This window comes from Oreochromis aureus, linkage group 22, assembly GCF_013358895.1.
Source record: "Oreochromis aureus strain Israel breed Guangdong linkage group 22, ZZ_aureus, whole genome shotgun sequence".
NCBI lineage: Eukaryota > Metazoa > Chordata > Actinopteri > Cichliformes > Cichlidae > Oreochromis > Oreochromis aureus.
The window spans coordinates 19,593,546-19,609,830 of NC_052962.1; the positions used below are offsets into that span (position 1 = coordinate 19,593,546).

The 16,285-nt window shown below is 40.1% G+C and overlaps 1 protein-coding gene across 1 annotated transcript; it reads left to right on the forward strand.

Moving 5' to 3' along the window:
• The first annotated feature begins 2,701 nt into the window (after positions 1-2,701).
• Positions 2,702-16,228, forward strand: tmem64 (transmembrane protein 64). The gene is made up of 3 exons (XM_031750192.2): positions 2,702-4,207; positions 10,597-10,752; positions 13,338-16,228. The coding sequence occupies exons 1-3, from the start codon at positions 3,497-3,499 to the stop codon at positions 13,527-13,529; spliced, it is 1,059 nt and encodes a 352-aa protein (XP_031606052.1). The 5' UTR covers positions 2,702-3,496; the 3' UTR covers positions 13,530-16,228.
• The last annotated feature ends 57 nt before the right edge of the window (positions 16,229-16,285 follow it).

The following is a 16,285-nucleotide window of genomic DNA, read 5'->3' on the forward strand; positions in this document are numbered from 1 at the left end:
CCATATACTGACTGTCTGCGTTGATCCCGCCTCAGATGATGCAAAGCGTTCGTGTTTTTCACACTGTGATGCACAGGCTTTAAAATATATAAATAAATACATAAAAACTTCACCTGAGACACTCTGACAACATCGCTGCATTCAACCAAATGAGCAGCACTAATAGCTTACTCCAACAGAGGGCTGTTACATAAATGCGAACTTTTTGTAAAAGCTACAAAGGCCACATAAAAGGTCGGCTTATGATGTCCTCTCTAGACAGATCCCCCTCCCCCCAGGTATTTGAATGCTTGAAAACGGTGGTCTCACTTCATAACACAAAAATGGACAGTCTCTCAAGGACTGACATTTCTGTGTTTTCGCTGCAGTATATGCTCTCTTTTAATCTGAGTATAATGAAAATGTATGCAACTAAAAAACAAACAAATTAAAAAAAAAAACTTAAGCATGATTTGATGATGGTAGCTTTGCATTAGCAAATCTGATAATAATAATAATAATAATAAGAAGAAGAAGATTAAGAAGAAGAAGAAGAAGAAGAAGAGGAGGAGGAAGAGGAATATTGAACTATAACAAGGATATGTATATTATAATCTGCCACATGTATCACGCTCATGCTAAACTTGTAGTGGGTTGAAATGGCTGTAAAACTGTGTAACACTTCCATCTAGTGGGGTGCTGTGATAGCACAAAAATAAAGATCAACAAAACCAAAAATTACATTGATGAAAAAAAAAAGAAAAAACATATAATGTAATTAATAGTCCAGGGTTTATGTGAGATAATACTCGGGTAGGAGGGGTTACCCTGTTTTTAAAGGACTACCACCTCAAGGCTTACAGCTCCACAGCCGAGAAAGCGGTGTTAGATGCACCAATGAACTTATTGTCTGCTTCACTCCCCTCGTTATGAATTTATGCTGAGCACACCAAGCAGGGAGATTCCCCTCAGGCTATAATATTATACTGCATGCTCTCAGAAATACAGGAGAATAAGTGAAAGTGCTCTTACTCTGCTACATATCACAGTAATCTGCCGTCTGAAATTATGAACCAGATTTTTATAAACGTGAAATTATGTCTATAAAAGTGATCTGTAGTGTATTTTTATGCTAACTATATTTACTGCAGTAAGTTCAGTTGCTTACAGATTTGTGGTACATGTGCTGCATTTAGGTCTGCTTCTACATCACCTCATTGCATGATGGATATTTATTTTTGATTCCTTCTTTGACAGCTATTTTTAAAATAAGCTTTATTTTGAACTCTTTAGCAGAATATAAATGATGCAGTGAGGGCTGACTGTGATGCAATAACCCCCACTGGCAGCAGATCATGCAGTTGAATAAACATGGTAAGAAAATGAAGCTTAATTCATCTTGTTGTGAATGAAGACTCTGATTGGAGACAATCTATACTTTTGCCAGCTTAATTTAAGAGCATGTTATTTTAGCTGATCAAGAGGAAACGTATAATTTTTATAGTAGAATTAAACCGAATTGAGAACCTTTTAGGCTTATATGGCAATGAACAAACATATGTGTAGATCAGGGGTGTCAAACATAAAGCCCAGGGTCCAGAATTGGCCTGGCAAAGACTCCAATCTGGCCCACTGAAAGGTTATAGAAAGTGTGAAGGAATGCATAGATTTAAGTTTTAGTATTTTGATAAGTTTTTCATAAGTTCATAAAGACCTCTCCTATTGCCATTCATACTATACCAAAGTAAAGTAATAGATAATTAAATGACAGAAAAGTTCCTGTTTTTAGTGCCTACTTACTTATACTACTAATAATGATATCAGTACTGGAATGTATATCTAGGCAATGAGCTACCAAAAACCTTTCTGTAATTTTCTACATTAATGATGTAGAAAAACTGAGAAATACTGTTGAAATTGCACTTCCCCTCCTATATTAACGCTTCTCGGGGATTAAATGTGCAGTTACACGCATTTACACTGACAGAAAGGGAAGTTTCACTGGTCTGGCCCACTGAAGCTCAGAGTGCGCCCACAATTTTTAATGAGTTTGACATCCCTGGTATAGGTAATATCTGTTCCGCACATTGAGACACACACACACTCTTAAAATAAGTCTCAGAAAGCATGTAACAACAACAACAACAACAACAAATTGCTCTCGTGAATTTATATGAATCTCATGCGTGTGAGTGTGTGTTTGTGTGTTTTAATTTGCGTCTGTTGTTTATCAGTTACATTTATTTAAATTTCATAAACCATCAAAAATGACGTGTGTTCAAAATGAAATCCAGGCCATCTTAAAACGACTTTTAATCTAATTCCGATGTTTATTTTCCTCCTGTTGCGTAATACATTTGTAATTTTCTAATTAAATCACTGTGTGTTTGCTCCTGTTTATTTTTAGAAAGGAGAGCTTTCCACGTAGCTACGTCCCCGGCCACACTGACGGTAAGGAGTATCAACACAGGGACATTTCACGATGATATCTGTTACTTATATCTTGCCTTAAAAAACACAGAGAGACTCAGAATGATTGAAGTAAAAGAAAGGTTAAAGGGATCGCGTTAAGCTTGGCTGACAGAAACAAAATCGTTCAAGCAATCAGTCAAAAACAACTTGTTTAAAAAAAATCTCGCGGTGACATCGAGAGCTTTCTGATTGGTTGAAACAGTTAAACGGTGGGTCACGTGGGATGAGGTTACTTGGCATTCTGGGACACAAACAGTGGTCTGTATGAATAGCTTCAACATCGACAGCATCCACTCAGGAGAGAGGACGACTAGTGAAACAACAGCAGCAGCAGCTAGCCTGGAGACAAAGAGCAAACTGGGCTTTCGCATCCGGCTTGTGAGTCCTGTTTGTCGCTCTGGTGTCCGGGAGAGGCGGCGCTGAAAGGCCGGTGGCGGTGGTTTTAGTATCGAGATTGCACTGTTGGACTTTATCCTCGCAGAGAGCTAGTTAGCTAACGGCGGAGAGTAAGTTATAGCCACGCAGTGATTTGTGCTGGTGAGTTATCGCTAAAGCTGGATGTGAATGCTGAGGGAGTCCTAAAAGTTGATGTCGATAGGACAGGCTCTCCCCTTGTCATGCAGACCCATCTTTGTCGTGTCCCTCCGGCCACTGACTCAACCTTGTCCTGGGCGAAGTGATAACAACTCTGAAGATGGCGAGTGCTTTAGACAGCGACTACAAAACTGACAACATCAAGCCACTGCACTGGCACGCTACACAGCTGGTGTACCCGAGATAAACTGCTAACACGGGTTAAGTTGGGCAGTTAATGTAATGGCAAAAGGTTGCCTGTATGCCTTACTATGCCAGTGCAGTAAGAGCACCAGAGCAATGGACTACTACTTATGCTGAAGCCATCGTCTTCAAAGTTTGTGATTACTTGTCTCTGTTGAGATGGACTTTGACTGTGTTTAGACGCTTTCTAGGAACCTGTAACATAACAGCTGCTTCCAGGTCAATCTGAGCTCCACTGCTGGTCCCCAGAGGCTGTTTGAGGACCGACATGTCAATGTCAGGGGCTACGACCGTGCAGCTTTTCACCAAGCTTGTAAAGCACGCAGTGGGCAAGACGCAGATCCAGCTGAACCGCTGGCTGCAGAGGACCTCCACGGATGAGTGTGACAAAATAGACATCCTAATATGCAACGCTTTTGATGAGAGGGGGGCTGGCTTGGGGAAGTCGGACGGTGTTCCCGAGGCCAGCGTTGACACAGGGGGGGCGACCTTCACCGGTGGTGCAGAGTTCAGACATCCATGCTGTATCACCACCTTCTGTTTCAAAAGCGCCCTGCTGGCATGCATCCTCACTGCTGTGTGCTTCTCCTCGGTGGCTCTGGTACGCCAATACCTGAAGGACCTCCTGCTTTGGGTGGAGAGTTTGGACAGCTTTGTTGGAGCCATGCTCTTTATAGTTGGTTTGATTATCGTGTCCTTTCCATGTGGATGGGGATATATTGTTCTTAATGTGGCTGCTGGCTACCTCTACGGCTTTGTGCTGGGCATGGGACTAGTTATGGTGGGGGTTTTAATAGGGACCTTTGTGGCACACGTGGTGTGCAAACGACTGTTGACTGACTGGGTGCTGAACAAAGTTGGAAACAACGAACAGCTCAGTGCCGTCATACGCGTGGTGGAAGGAGGAAGTGGACTCAAAATTGTGGCCTTAGCAAGACTCACCCCCATACCTTTTGGACTCCAAAATGCAGTTTTCTCGGTGAGTATGTTTCCAGGTTTTCCTAGGCCATCGTGTAAACTCACAAATTGCAGTAGAAGTATCACAGCACTTGTTCGGCTCTGGGAAGAATTCATTACTGTACCAGATGATGGCTCAACAAATCAAACAGAGTCCTGACAGTTAAATCCGTGGTCTTTTTGTGTGTGTTTTAGAGGGGACACATTTTTCTTATTTCTAGGCCAGTTGAATCTCAGGGGAAATCAGAACTATCTAGATACAAGTCAGGAACTGCCAGTTTCATTTTAGTTTAAGACACTGAAAAGAGTAGTTGGCCTGTTACTTCGATATTCAAGGCAGACCGGATTCTAAATGTGGAAATGAAAATAGAAGCCGGTCCACAGAGAATGGAAACTCATTCTTCCTGCAGATAAACAGAGTGCTCCTAGGATGTGGCTCCCAGTGGTCAGTAGCCATATTTCAGGTTTTATATTTAGGAGCAACGTTTTGTTTTTGTTTTTTGTTTTTTTGTTTTTTCCCCCCCTTGAACATCTGGTGACATAAACACAATTTAGTTTAAGGTGCCTCCTTTTTTGTTTGGTTTCCTGTGTATTTTTTATTTTTTTATGATGACTCTCATGTCAAATGAGTGTTGTGATATTGCTTTCAACTGCTCTCCTACATTTAACCGAGGCCCTTGACCTTCATACATTGCATGAATAATTTATACCCCTTCATTACCTTCCTCACTCAACTCATTGATACATCCAAAATGGTAAAATCCTTAAGCGATTATCCTCTGTTTTATAGAATATCAGGATGGGTCACTCGATATGAAAACAATAGGACTTAAAAAAAATAAAAAAAATAAAACAAGGTATTACAAGTTGAAGCCATGCAAAAAACATAGGTTCACCTATCCAGTATATCCACAGTTGTCTTTCTAGATACATTTAAGGATCACACTCCTTGTGTAGGCAGTAATGTAATTTATAATAAAATTGCCACTGAGAGGATTTATTCCTGTTAGTTATAATAAAATTTAGCTGGGATATCCTTTCCACACACAAATATATAAACACAAACTACATTTAATCTGCTCCAACAAAGAGCTTGATTAACGGTAAACGCGCTAAAAGTATTGTCTGATGAGAAATCCCCCTTAAACACTGGAAAGCGCAGAAGCACAAACATTCAAGTGGATGCAAAGCATTGAGCTTGAAAGACATTAATAGCTTACAGCAAGAAGGAGTTGATGCACAGGCCCAAGGAGGGGAAAAAAGCTGATGATGTAAGTGTATTTCACAAGCAGAGGTTGTATGGTGCTAAACCAGTGGGGTTTTCCGGGGTGACTAATTTGGTTAGACATTTGTCAACTTTATAGAGTTGAGTGCTTTGCGTTGGTTATGATTTCTCACAGTTTAATGTCACCACACTGACATAAAAAAAACCCCTGCTACATAACCCTCATTCAAATATTGAGATGTTTGACCGCTATACTGGATGATCTGAACAACTATCTAAATGTGTCACCGGTGTGATATTTATTACTGAACATAGAGAGAAGTCCTGTAAAGGGGTATGAAATCTTAATCTACCCTGTAGCATGTGAGAGCAACATGTTGAAGTTATTTATTGCACTGCATTACGTGAACGCTAGACTTTGGTTTAACATATCAATATTGCATTGACATATCTACAGTTACTGTTCAAAACGACCCTTACAACTTCAGATGGTAATTTGATAATGGTGAGATGAGATCACGGTAATAATGAGAAGCCTTGTGGGTACAAGAATCACGGGAAGCAATAAGCGTTTGTGCTGCTGTTGTACGCTGACTGATAGGCTGCTATTTGAGAAGCATCTCAAAGTCAGATGTATGGATATCAAGGTTAGGCAGGGAGCTAACGTAGATATGGGTTTAGAGTCGGTGGTGATCTGTTTGGAAAATGATTCCTGTGATAATGGCACCAAATGTGAGCACGTTTTGTTTGTTTTTCTTAGTTGTTACGATGTTAGTGTAAAATAGGCTCAAAATATGTTTTAAAATGAAGGTTTTTCAGACTATGTTGGTGATACTTCCCAGACATACAGTGTAGTCAAGTATGAGAATCTGTAATTCTGAATAAAGGCATTATTACTCTTTATTTCCACACTACAGTCAGCAGTTTACCTGATCATGGACTTGGTTGAGTATGACATAGCTTAAGCCTAGCAGATGGCTTTCTTTTGCCTGACTGACTTCAGTAGCTTCATTTTTTTTTCCCCTTGCTGTATACTTCATAGTTGGGACATGTCTGTGCTTCATGGGAGGATAACTGGAGACACTATGACAATAGTTGCAACATTGAACTTGCTGCTCCACGCTGCAGAAGTGAAAATGAGGTGTCAAAGTCAAGGGACAGATTTTAACAGTATGTTGCTCAGCTGCTGACTCTGTGACTGGCGCTGTTAGTACCCTCAGTCAGCTCATGAGAGTCAAAGTACAAGGTGAGCTTATTGAAAGCCATGTACAATAGTGATCTTGAGCTTGCTCTGGGTTATTACATACATGGTCAAAGCAAACAAGAAAAGGCTGCAATTCTAAAATGGCTACATTGAACAAATACTACAGATGTAGGTTATATTTTGTTGGATGCCAGTTTGCATTTGTCACTTTTCTGCTGGTTTGTTCCAGCTTATGACAGCTGTTTGTCTTTGGAAAATGTGCCTGTGCTTGACTCATTGTCAGGCTTTTAAGGACTTTTTTGTTTCTTTTGACACATTTTAGATTTGATTGGTTGATGTTGCTTCGAAAAGCTTGGAAAAACTCTCACCTGTTTTATTGAGATTTTGTCTACCATCTGTATCTTTCGTTGATAATGAATAATATCGTGTCAAATGATAACTTGAAAGAAATCACAAAGACAGCATTGAAAGTAGTCCATTAAGCATTATTTCCACACTTTTATTGGCGGTTTCCTCCTGGATCTGCACCTGTCTGGTATGCAACTTGTTCTGACTGCTCACATAGCGTCATGCAGCTGTTTTTATGAAAAACGCTGTTAAAGCACCCTGTACACTAGCTGCTCGGCACCAAGTGGCAAGCAGACACACTTAGCATAGCAAAGCATTTACCAACCACAGTGTACTGGAGTCCTAATCTTTATAAACAGGTATCTACATATACATATGCAGAATGTGGAGGCCAGGACCAACTTTGACATCTGAATTTGTACTCATCAGTCACAAGCATGCTGTGATTACCTGACAAGGACAGGAGGCAAAAGAATGATTTGATTTTGCCATAAACTATCACCTGCAATGGATTGGTGCTTTTGAATTTACCTGCATTTGTTAATACATTTGCATAACATGCAAAATGTACCTGGTTTGAGATAAGGAGGAGAGACAAATCTCCGCGTCAGGAGGGGCATCCGGCATAAGAATCAAAATAAGGTTGTAATCAAGCAGATAGAACAGGAAGCCTCAGATATCTGCTGGCTGCATCTGAGGAGAAAATTGGCCTTTGTCCTCAGATGTTAATGCTTGATTTACAGGACTGCATTGCCTATGCTGTAGACTGACATGCACCTTCCAGACACAGACTTCAGCATCTGTGAAAAGTCTATTTGGTAGTAGTATCTGATATATTGATTTGATTTATTAAGAAAAGTATGATGGGTTTTAATAAGAAGAGACCTGATTAACACAGACAGGTGGCTGTTTCCTTCTAAGTAAAGAAGGTGGTGGAGAAGTGATCGCGTTTGCTGTTAAATGATCAGGATGGAGAACTGATATATTCATCACATCACACAGTGATGCGTGTCGCAGTCGCTTCCTTGTGAAATTCTTTGGTTTCTGTTGGAGAAATGACTGTCAGAGTGGAGCTTTTCAGTCTCACCACCTGTTTTCCCTGCAACATTTTCACTTCCAGCCTCTACGGGGTTTCAACCCCAACTCAGGCTCTCGCTGGATACTTAATCTCACCTCGAGGTTCGTTGTAAAGCCGAGCTGCTGTTGTATCTGTACGATCTTATTCTCCACAATAAAAAGAGAAACTAGCCATTTCTAAGCATAGGCCCGTAACGGCTCACAGTAGAGTTATGTCTTGTCTGCCCTGCCCTTGGTAAGCACTTTCTGCGGGTGAGGCTACATTTCACTGTGCCCCTCACTTCTTTCTGCTGAAGTCGGTGGTGCTACATTATCACGGGTAACCTAAAACGACACAGAGACTGCAGCAGTTAGCAAAACAATAGGACAGCTCAGGAAAAATGCTTGTGAATCCGTTGAGCTTCAGGTGAGTGCTTTCATCTCTGCACATCTATTTTATTGCACTTTTATACCTGCTCGCTAGCCTGGCTCCAACACTCATCATAATGAGCTGATGAAGCAATCTGGGAAGTCTTCGTGTGTGATTTATGGACCTTCGGTACAAGCAGACATGTCTAACCGTGTTTTTTCACACTCTAATAGTATGAATAAAAAAGAGAAACAGCATGACAGTTGCAATCCTAATTTTACTGCATAGTCAAAACACCTAGTGTTTTGTTTACAAGCACAAAGTCAGGCCTGCATTGCTGCTGCTCTAAATAAATCAGGCCAGTCATAAGATGGGGTGATATTTTTTCACTTGAATTTGCAGATTATCGTGATACAGGCTTGCAGAAGCAAGTAGGAGGTTCAGTGGGAATTCTCTGCACAGTTATAAAAATACCACAGACTGGCCCTTCCATGGTCGCATACAAGACAGCTGTGTGTGCCCGATGCCTGGGTGGGACTTCAGAGGCCCTGTGCTTCAGAGACTGCATTCATTTTCTTCTATAGCTCTCACAGATGTCTCAGAGATCAGCTGAAGGCGTTTTGATTGTGTTGACACGTGGTGTGGACACATCAAGGCTAATCTTCCAAGGAGAAAAAGCCTGTCACATGACCGTACAGAGGGAAAAGTGCTCGGCGAAAAACAGCCCGGACTACAATGTTAGCTTGATTAACCACGATTTGATAATGTCAGTGTTTTGTGAAGTGTAACCTAAGCTCTTATCAGTGTCTAGTGTGATAACGGGAGAGGATTTTATCCCAGCAAAGAGACACTTTGGCCGCATCCAGCGCAAATGTTTTCAAGCCCTGATAACATTTTGGCACAGACAGTCTTGCAGCAACATACCAAAGCCCCTGACACACTGCTATCAGCTGCAGCGTAGTCACTGAGCACACGGTGCCAAGGTCACATCCTCCCACAGCCAGCACGGGCGCACAGAGGCTTATGTCATCACTTAATCAAGAGATCAAGGGTGACAGCGAGCCAGACACTTATTTATATTTATATTAAGGTGGTTGTTTGGAGATGCCGACATGTCAAAGTTCAGCATACGTTCACCAAAATTTATTTAACAGCTTGTAGATTTTTTTTTTTTTAAAAAGTAATTAGAAGAAGAAAAAGGGGTAGCAACATTTTTTTTTTTTTTTTTTTTTTTTTTTTGAGACAGCATCCTGTCTTTGTGTAGTGAAGAGACTCAGTTGTGATGTAGCCTGTGAGCACACCAATAAGCCACATCATTGACACCACTGACAGTGCTCTGCAGAGACACCTCTGGTCCCGGGGTTCATGCGGATGTTATATTTACTCATGTACCACTAACCGGAACAAACCCTGAGGGCAGCGGCACTCCCCAACTGCAGCCGTCTCCTGTAGCAGAGCACCCAGCCTTTGCACAGAGTAGCTCAAAGACCAGACTCACCCTCCAGGTTTATCAGATCCCAGTCTGATCAAGCATCTCTGGGACGCGCTAGAACAAGTCTGATTCATGGAAGGCAGCCCGTGGGGACCAAACTGCTCTCCCGGTGCCAAACCCCATGGGAACACGAGCCGTTTTTGCATGCATGATGGGTGCAGGTTCAGCACTCAAATTTGTTAGAAACGATTTAGTTAACCCAATTTACTGTGGTTAGTATGATACTTATTTATCCTGCAAGGAAGCCAATCCTCATAAGAATTTATTTGGTGTACATATATAAAAATGTGTAAATAAACAATAAAAAATCGACTTTTACAATTTCAAAAAAAAAAAAAGTTGTAAAACAAGTTATTCAATTGCTGGAGTTGTTCATATATTCTTTTTTTTTTTAAAAAAGGACAATGCCACCATGTCACGTAGCTTCTTTTTTAAAATAAAAGCTTTACAACGTTTCAGTAAAACTCAACAGTTTTTGAAAACTAAAAGTTCAGGGCACAACAAAATCAGACAAGTTTGAATTTCACAGACTGACAGAGTTCAACATGGTTGAAATAACTGGAAGACTGAAAAAATGAAAGACAGTCTTTTAATTATAGATGTTTAAATATGATTAAATCTGATATTTTTCTTGTGTGTTTTACTGTTATTTTATCAAAGTTTGAAACCTGTTTTGTTTTTGGGGTTTTTTCTTAATCACTGCTCCCCTTTCACAGATCACAGATGTGTCCTTGCCAAACTACCTGGTGGCCTCCTCTGTGGGCCTGTTGCCCACACAGCTTCTCAACTCCTACCTGGGCACCACACTTCGTACCATGGAGGACGTCATCGCTGAGCAAAGCGTCAGCGGCTACTTCGTGTTCAGCCTGCAGGTGAGCTCGAGGTGATAATATATTGAGTACGAAGGTAACAATTTTCAAATGTCCCAGATTTGAGATTTTACGTTGCTTTCCTGTTGTGCTCAACGTTGTGCTGACATTTAAAGAACAAAAGCCCAGCGGAGGTTGTTGTCCAGCACACCGTGATTTGTGAACATACTGAAGATTAGATCAAAATGACATGGAATTGATTTTACTTTTAATTTTTATTCTTAAATATTGGTGATTATTGAAGGAATATTAATAGCCGTGGATGTAAAATTTTAAATAAAATTAAAAATTGTATACTGTGGAAAATGCATTAAAATGGAGAACGGTAACTACTGTGATGAAAACAAGCTTACAGACAGGAAGTGTAAGGTGCTCTTTTCTTGGAATGACTTTAGCAGGTCTGTCGGATGTTAATGGTTTCTCACATTGTTCTGGTTTGAGCTTGTTCCACTCTTCCACAGTTTAGCTGTAGTTGTTTTCATTAATTTGCCCTCATGGATTTTCCAGAGATTCATGTTTGTTAAGGACTGAGCTGTTTCAGTATTTCACTGTTATCAGATTCGTGGAATTTATGAAACCGGTTTTGCAATTCAACTGTGTGTTGTTTTTGTTTTTGTTTTTGTTTTTTTTTGTTTTGTTTTGGGGGTTTTTTAAAGAAGAAAACAGTGACGCATGAATGAATCTCTGATGTGGGTGTTCACCTTTTTGTGTTGCAGTAAGGAAGTCAAATTCCTGCTTTAGCAAACGTCTGTTAGACAATGATCTTTCTTCCAAACTTCACTGACATCTTCCTCTATTCATGCAATTTATGTCCTTCAGCAGGTTTGAGTCTAGCCTTTCGAGTCCATCTGTTAATGATCTGTCAATGAGCTTTCAGTCCAAATTCTCTCAGGCGATGAGACACTTTGTACCAAGAAAAAAACATCAATGTTCAACAGTGAACTGACGAGCAATGCGGTCAATGAGCAATGAACCAGTTTCCCACTCAAAAGTTTCTCTCTGGTGAATTTGTCCCATGTGGACAACTAGAATGGATTTTTTTTTTTAACCTCCTGAGACCTGAAGGTTTTTCATTTCTTTTTAATTTTTAATAGAACATTTTATTAAACATAATGAAGTATCAGGTGCAAAAAAAAGTTCCCTTATGAAGGATGTTATCCACATTGGATCACATTTCCTTTTAAAACCTCTCATTTAAGATTTTTATTTAGGATAGAGTATTTTTAAAGTACAAAATACACTTTAACTACATCCTGTTAACTTATATTAGGCGCTTTAAATAGATTAAGGAGTAGCTTTGGTATTCTCTGACCTTTATCTCTTCTGTATCTCCACCAAATGCCCTGCTTAGATGTTATTCAGCCCTTTTAGGCAGGTCTTTTCTTTGGGGCACTCCTTGTTGTAGGTTTTTGTGAGTCAGAAAACACAACAAAACCATGTAATCTACCAAAACATCAAACCTGCAACAAGAAGAATGTGCTCTCCACTGGCCAAGCCCACGTGTACACCAGTCTGACAATGTGAAATGAAGGTTGAACACTTTGCTTTAGAGCTATAATAGTAACAGAGAAAATAAAAATGACCTTCACACAAAAGCAACAGGTAACAGACCTGTTCCTCACTTCTAAGAAGAACTTTCTATGACTTTTCTGTGAAGTATTATGCCAGACACCTCAAGTTCATTTCAGAGTTTTACAGCATCCCCAACACCTGTTTAGTTTTATGTAATTCTCAGAGGTGCTCAGGGAAGAGTTAATAAAGGTCAGGAGTCCAGTGTCTGGTGAGTAGAACAAGGGTTTTAGTGTTTCATGTTATCTCATTGACAGCTGGCCATATTCACATGGAAGCCAGTCATGATGGGAAACTATGGGAGGTGGTGATGTAGTCCAGCTTTCTCTGATACCAGCATGAGGAATGGACAGTCTGATTTGCCCTGTGATGGATCGTTCTCGCTCAGTGGCAGTAAAGATAGGCTCCTGTTTCCTGCTACCTTAAACTGAAATGGAGAAAATGAATGAATTGGAGTTAACAACAACCTTTAAAAAAACCAATTACCTGTGATTTTTATATAATAAACATATTGATGATTGTCCTTTAATATAATTAACGCAGTGTTTTAGAGGCTGCTAACTCAGTTTCTGCCTCTGAACTCGTATTACTTGTTTGGGCTCATTCTGAAAAACTCGGATTCCAAACTGACTAAATAACAAACTCCAGCTGGCTTCGAGATTTAGTTTTCATAGATATTTGAGTGGTCTAGAAGTTGAAATATCTTTAAATACAGAAGAACGCAGCAATGTCTTTAGTTTTTGAACTAAATAAGTTCCATCAATATTTGTTCTAGTTTATAATTAGTAACTTAATTGTTATCAAGATTAGCTCCTTAATGCTGTTTAACTGTTTTAATTTCTAAATGTTTGAAGGTAGCTAAAAATGTGTCTTCATCCCTTTTTGCTTTTAGGAGACAAAAACGATGTGCCTGTAAATGTCGTGCTTTACTTTATTATCATCATCATTACCCAAACAGAAGCCTCATTACCTCAATCGTTAGTTAACACAAAGCTTTCCTGCTCTGCTCCGCTCTACAGATCATCATCAGCATCGGCCTGATGTTCTACGTCGTGCATCGGGCTCAGGTAGAGCTCAACGCAGCCATCGCCGCCTGCCAGATGGAGCTGAAGTCGTCACACATGAACGGCTCCTCCACCAATCACAGCAACTTCACCTACTGCAGCAAGAGGGTGACAGCTGGAAGCGGAAACTGCATCAACATCGTGTGACCTCGAATCGCCACATGTGGCTGTAGCAGCCACAACCTGGTCACCCAATTGTAAAGTGCGTATCCTTGAGGGAACCAGCACAGTTCAGCTGGTGTCCCAAACACGCCGGCGGCACGGTAACGTACTGCAGCGATCGTCCCGGCATCTCGCTCTGAGCACCCTAAAGGTGTTCGCCTGTAGTCGGTGTGGAAGTGCGGGACCATGCGCCTGACAATGGTGCCGATGAAAGTGGTACATCATCATGGTAGTTTGTTTATTTGTTTTTTGTTAATGGTACTTTTTTACATCTGTTACATAAGATGTCTGCGGAAATATGACGTTCTCACCGCAACCTGTGAAATAGTCACAATATTTCATCCTGTCTTTTGTGCTCATGCAGAACTTCAACTTACAAAGCCCACACTGGGAGGTGGGAGACGGTGGCAGTGGCATAAGTTAATCATACACTTATGAGACTGTATTGTGAATGCTGGACAGGAGCAGAGCTTTCAGACTCTGTTTTATTACTTTTACGTGTAAGGTTTTTCTTTCTTTTGCTGCGGTTTGGGTTTAGGCACCAAAAGCACTAACAAAATACTAGTTTGGGTTAAAATGCAAAGTTTGTTTTCTACATGATCTAACGTGACTGTTTCACTTTTGCCGTGAGAGCGAGCAAAAATATGGCGGGTAGCACAGTGAGTGAGTTTTTAAGTACATGGCAGGAAACAAGATGCCTGCTTTATTTCTGAATGTGCAATGTGAAGCTTTCAAGAAAGGAACTGATTTTACTTTTAATTTCAGTGTCAAAAGAACACCAGCCTATACACCTTTATTTCAAAGTATACCTGTTTTGATTTTATTTCAGGTGATTGAATTATTTTGCTTATTTGCAGTATGAGTAATAAGGGCATTATTAATATTTTTGAATTATTTTGCGTTTAATTATGGTTCCTATTTTTTTTTTTTTTTTTTTTAAGTGTCTTAATTTTGGACTAAGGAGAAGGCGGGAACGCTCCCAGTGTGCGCAGGCTTTGTGGCGACTTCAGCTGCCTGGATATCAGTTTGAGCACCTCCTGCAGGTTTGATAGGAGAGCCAGGAAGTTTATAATCCAATATGTTTAACTCAGAGCCGCACGCCCTGCGAGTGATTCCCGCAACATTGGTGATCCATTTTGATTTTTCGTTAATGTTCATTTTGTTTTTGTTTTTGCTGTGAGATTTCTCTTTTTTGGGAGAATTATACAGGTTTTTTCTCTTTTCTTTAAAATGATAGATTTGATAAATCAGTGCAATACATCGAGGAACGAAACGGCAAGAATGTCACATTTCAGTGCTGAAACCAAACTAATAAGAAATGCTGTCATGCATACGACATAACACAAACCCAAGTCTGTGTGTTATTTGGGGTTTATCTTACTTATATTATAGAGGTGTGAGCTCAATGAGATAAAGAAGCTTTTATTTTTTAATGTGCCGTGAATTGAGGAAGATTATCAGATGTTATGACCCCGGCCTCGCCTGAGGGGAGGCTGAGTGCAACTTAGGACTTTTTACTTGTTGTTGGTGATGATAGACATCACCTGATAACTTTTTAATTTCTTTAAGCTCTTAATACAACAAGGATCTCATGCTGTAGGTTTGTTTGCACAGTCCACTACAGACAAACATTATTTTCATACAGATGAACTACAAATGGGTTTGGTTGGTCAAAAGGAGAGCTGGATGTGTCTGAGAAGCCGACAATCAAACACAACATGGACACTAAGTGATGAATGTGATACTACTTTTTATTTTTTACATTTATTGTGATGCTGCTCCTCAGACCAAGTCTGATAGAGGAATATTAAGGGCTCTTATTTAAAAGATTAAAAAAAATTACACATCTTAATGTCCCTGTAGTTGTTCACAAAAAGCCTGCTTTGTGATGCTGGTGCAAATTTTTGTTTTGTTTTTAATTTTAATTTTCATACCTTTTTGTTCTTCTTAGCGCCACCCAAACACATTCCATGCTGTCAGTCAACTGGCAAGCTGTAGAGTTATTTTCACACTAAATGTTGGTCTAAGGGGCCCCTTCCGGTTTGAATTTAGCAATAATTTTGACAGTTTAAAGCAAAAACCCCCAACCGTATATACCAGTAAGCTCTTCAGCCAAGTGAGGGGAATCGTCCAGTAGGGTTATAACGTGAACAAAAAGCTGCATTTAAGTTATTTGATCTATATTCCACTGTAAGCTCGAGTATCACCATTCCCAGGTTTGTGTTACAGTGTTCAGCCTGCCTTTTACCTCCCGCTGCCTCTTTGACAGACATCTCTGAGCTGCCTATGATTTGATGGAGACGTCGCGAGACACGCTGGTATCTGTGATCAGAACGGCTTGTTGGAAGAGTCCCTGAAATGACTGACTGCTTGCACACAGACCACACAAACATCTTTATTGTTAGATCGAAACACTTTTACAGGTTCTTACTTGAATTGAAAGTTTACGTATAGAGGGAGAGAGGGGAACATGTTTTACAGCTGATAGCTTGTGAAAAAAAATCACTTAACACTTAGCTGGTCATATTTTGAAAGCACGGAAATATGGTTTGTTTTAAAGTCTTAGATGTCCCCTAACAGAGACTCTCCAGAAACGTAGCGTGATTAATGAAGCTGTTCTGCTCAGAAGTGGGATTTTTTTTTTTTTTTTTTTTTTTTTTTTTTTGCCATGTTTAATGCAAAAATCAAACATATAAATGAAGCTCGATTGGCCACCGTGGACACATGTCATTATGTTTAAG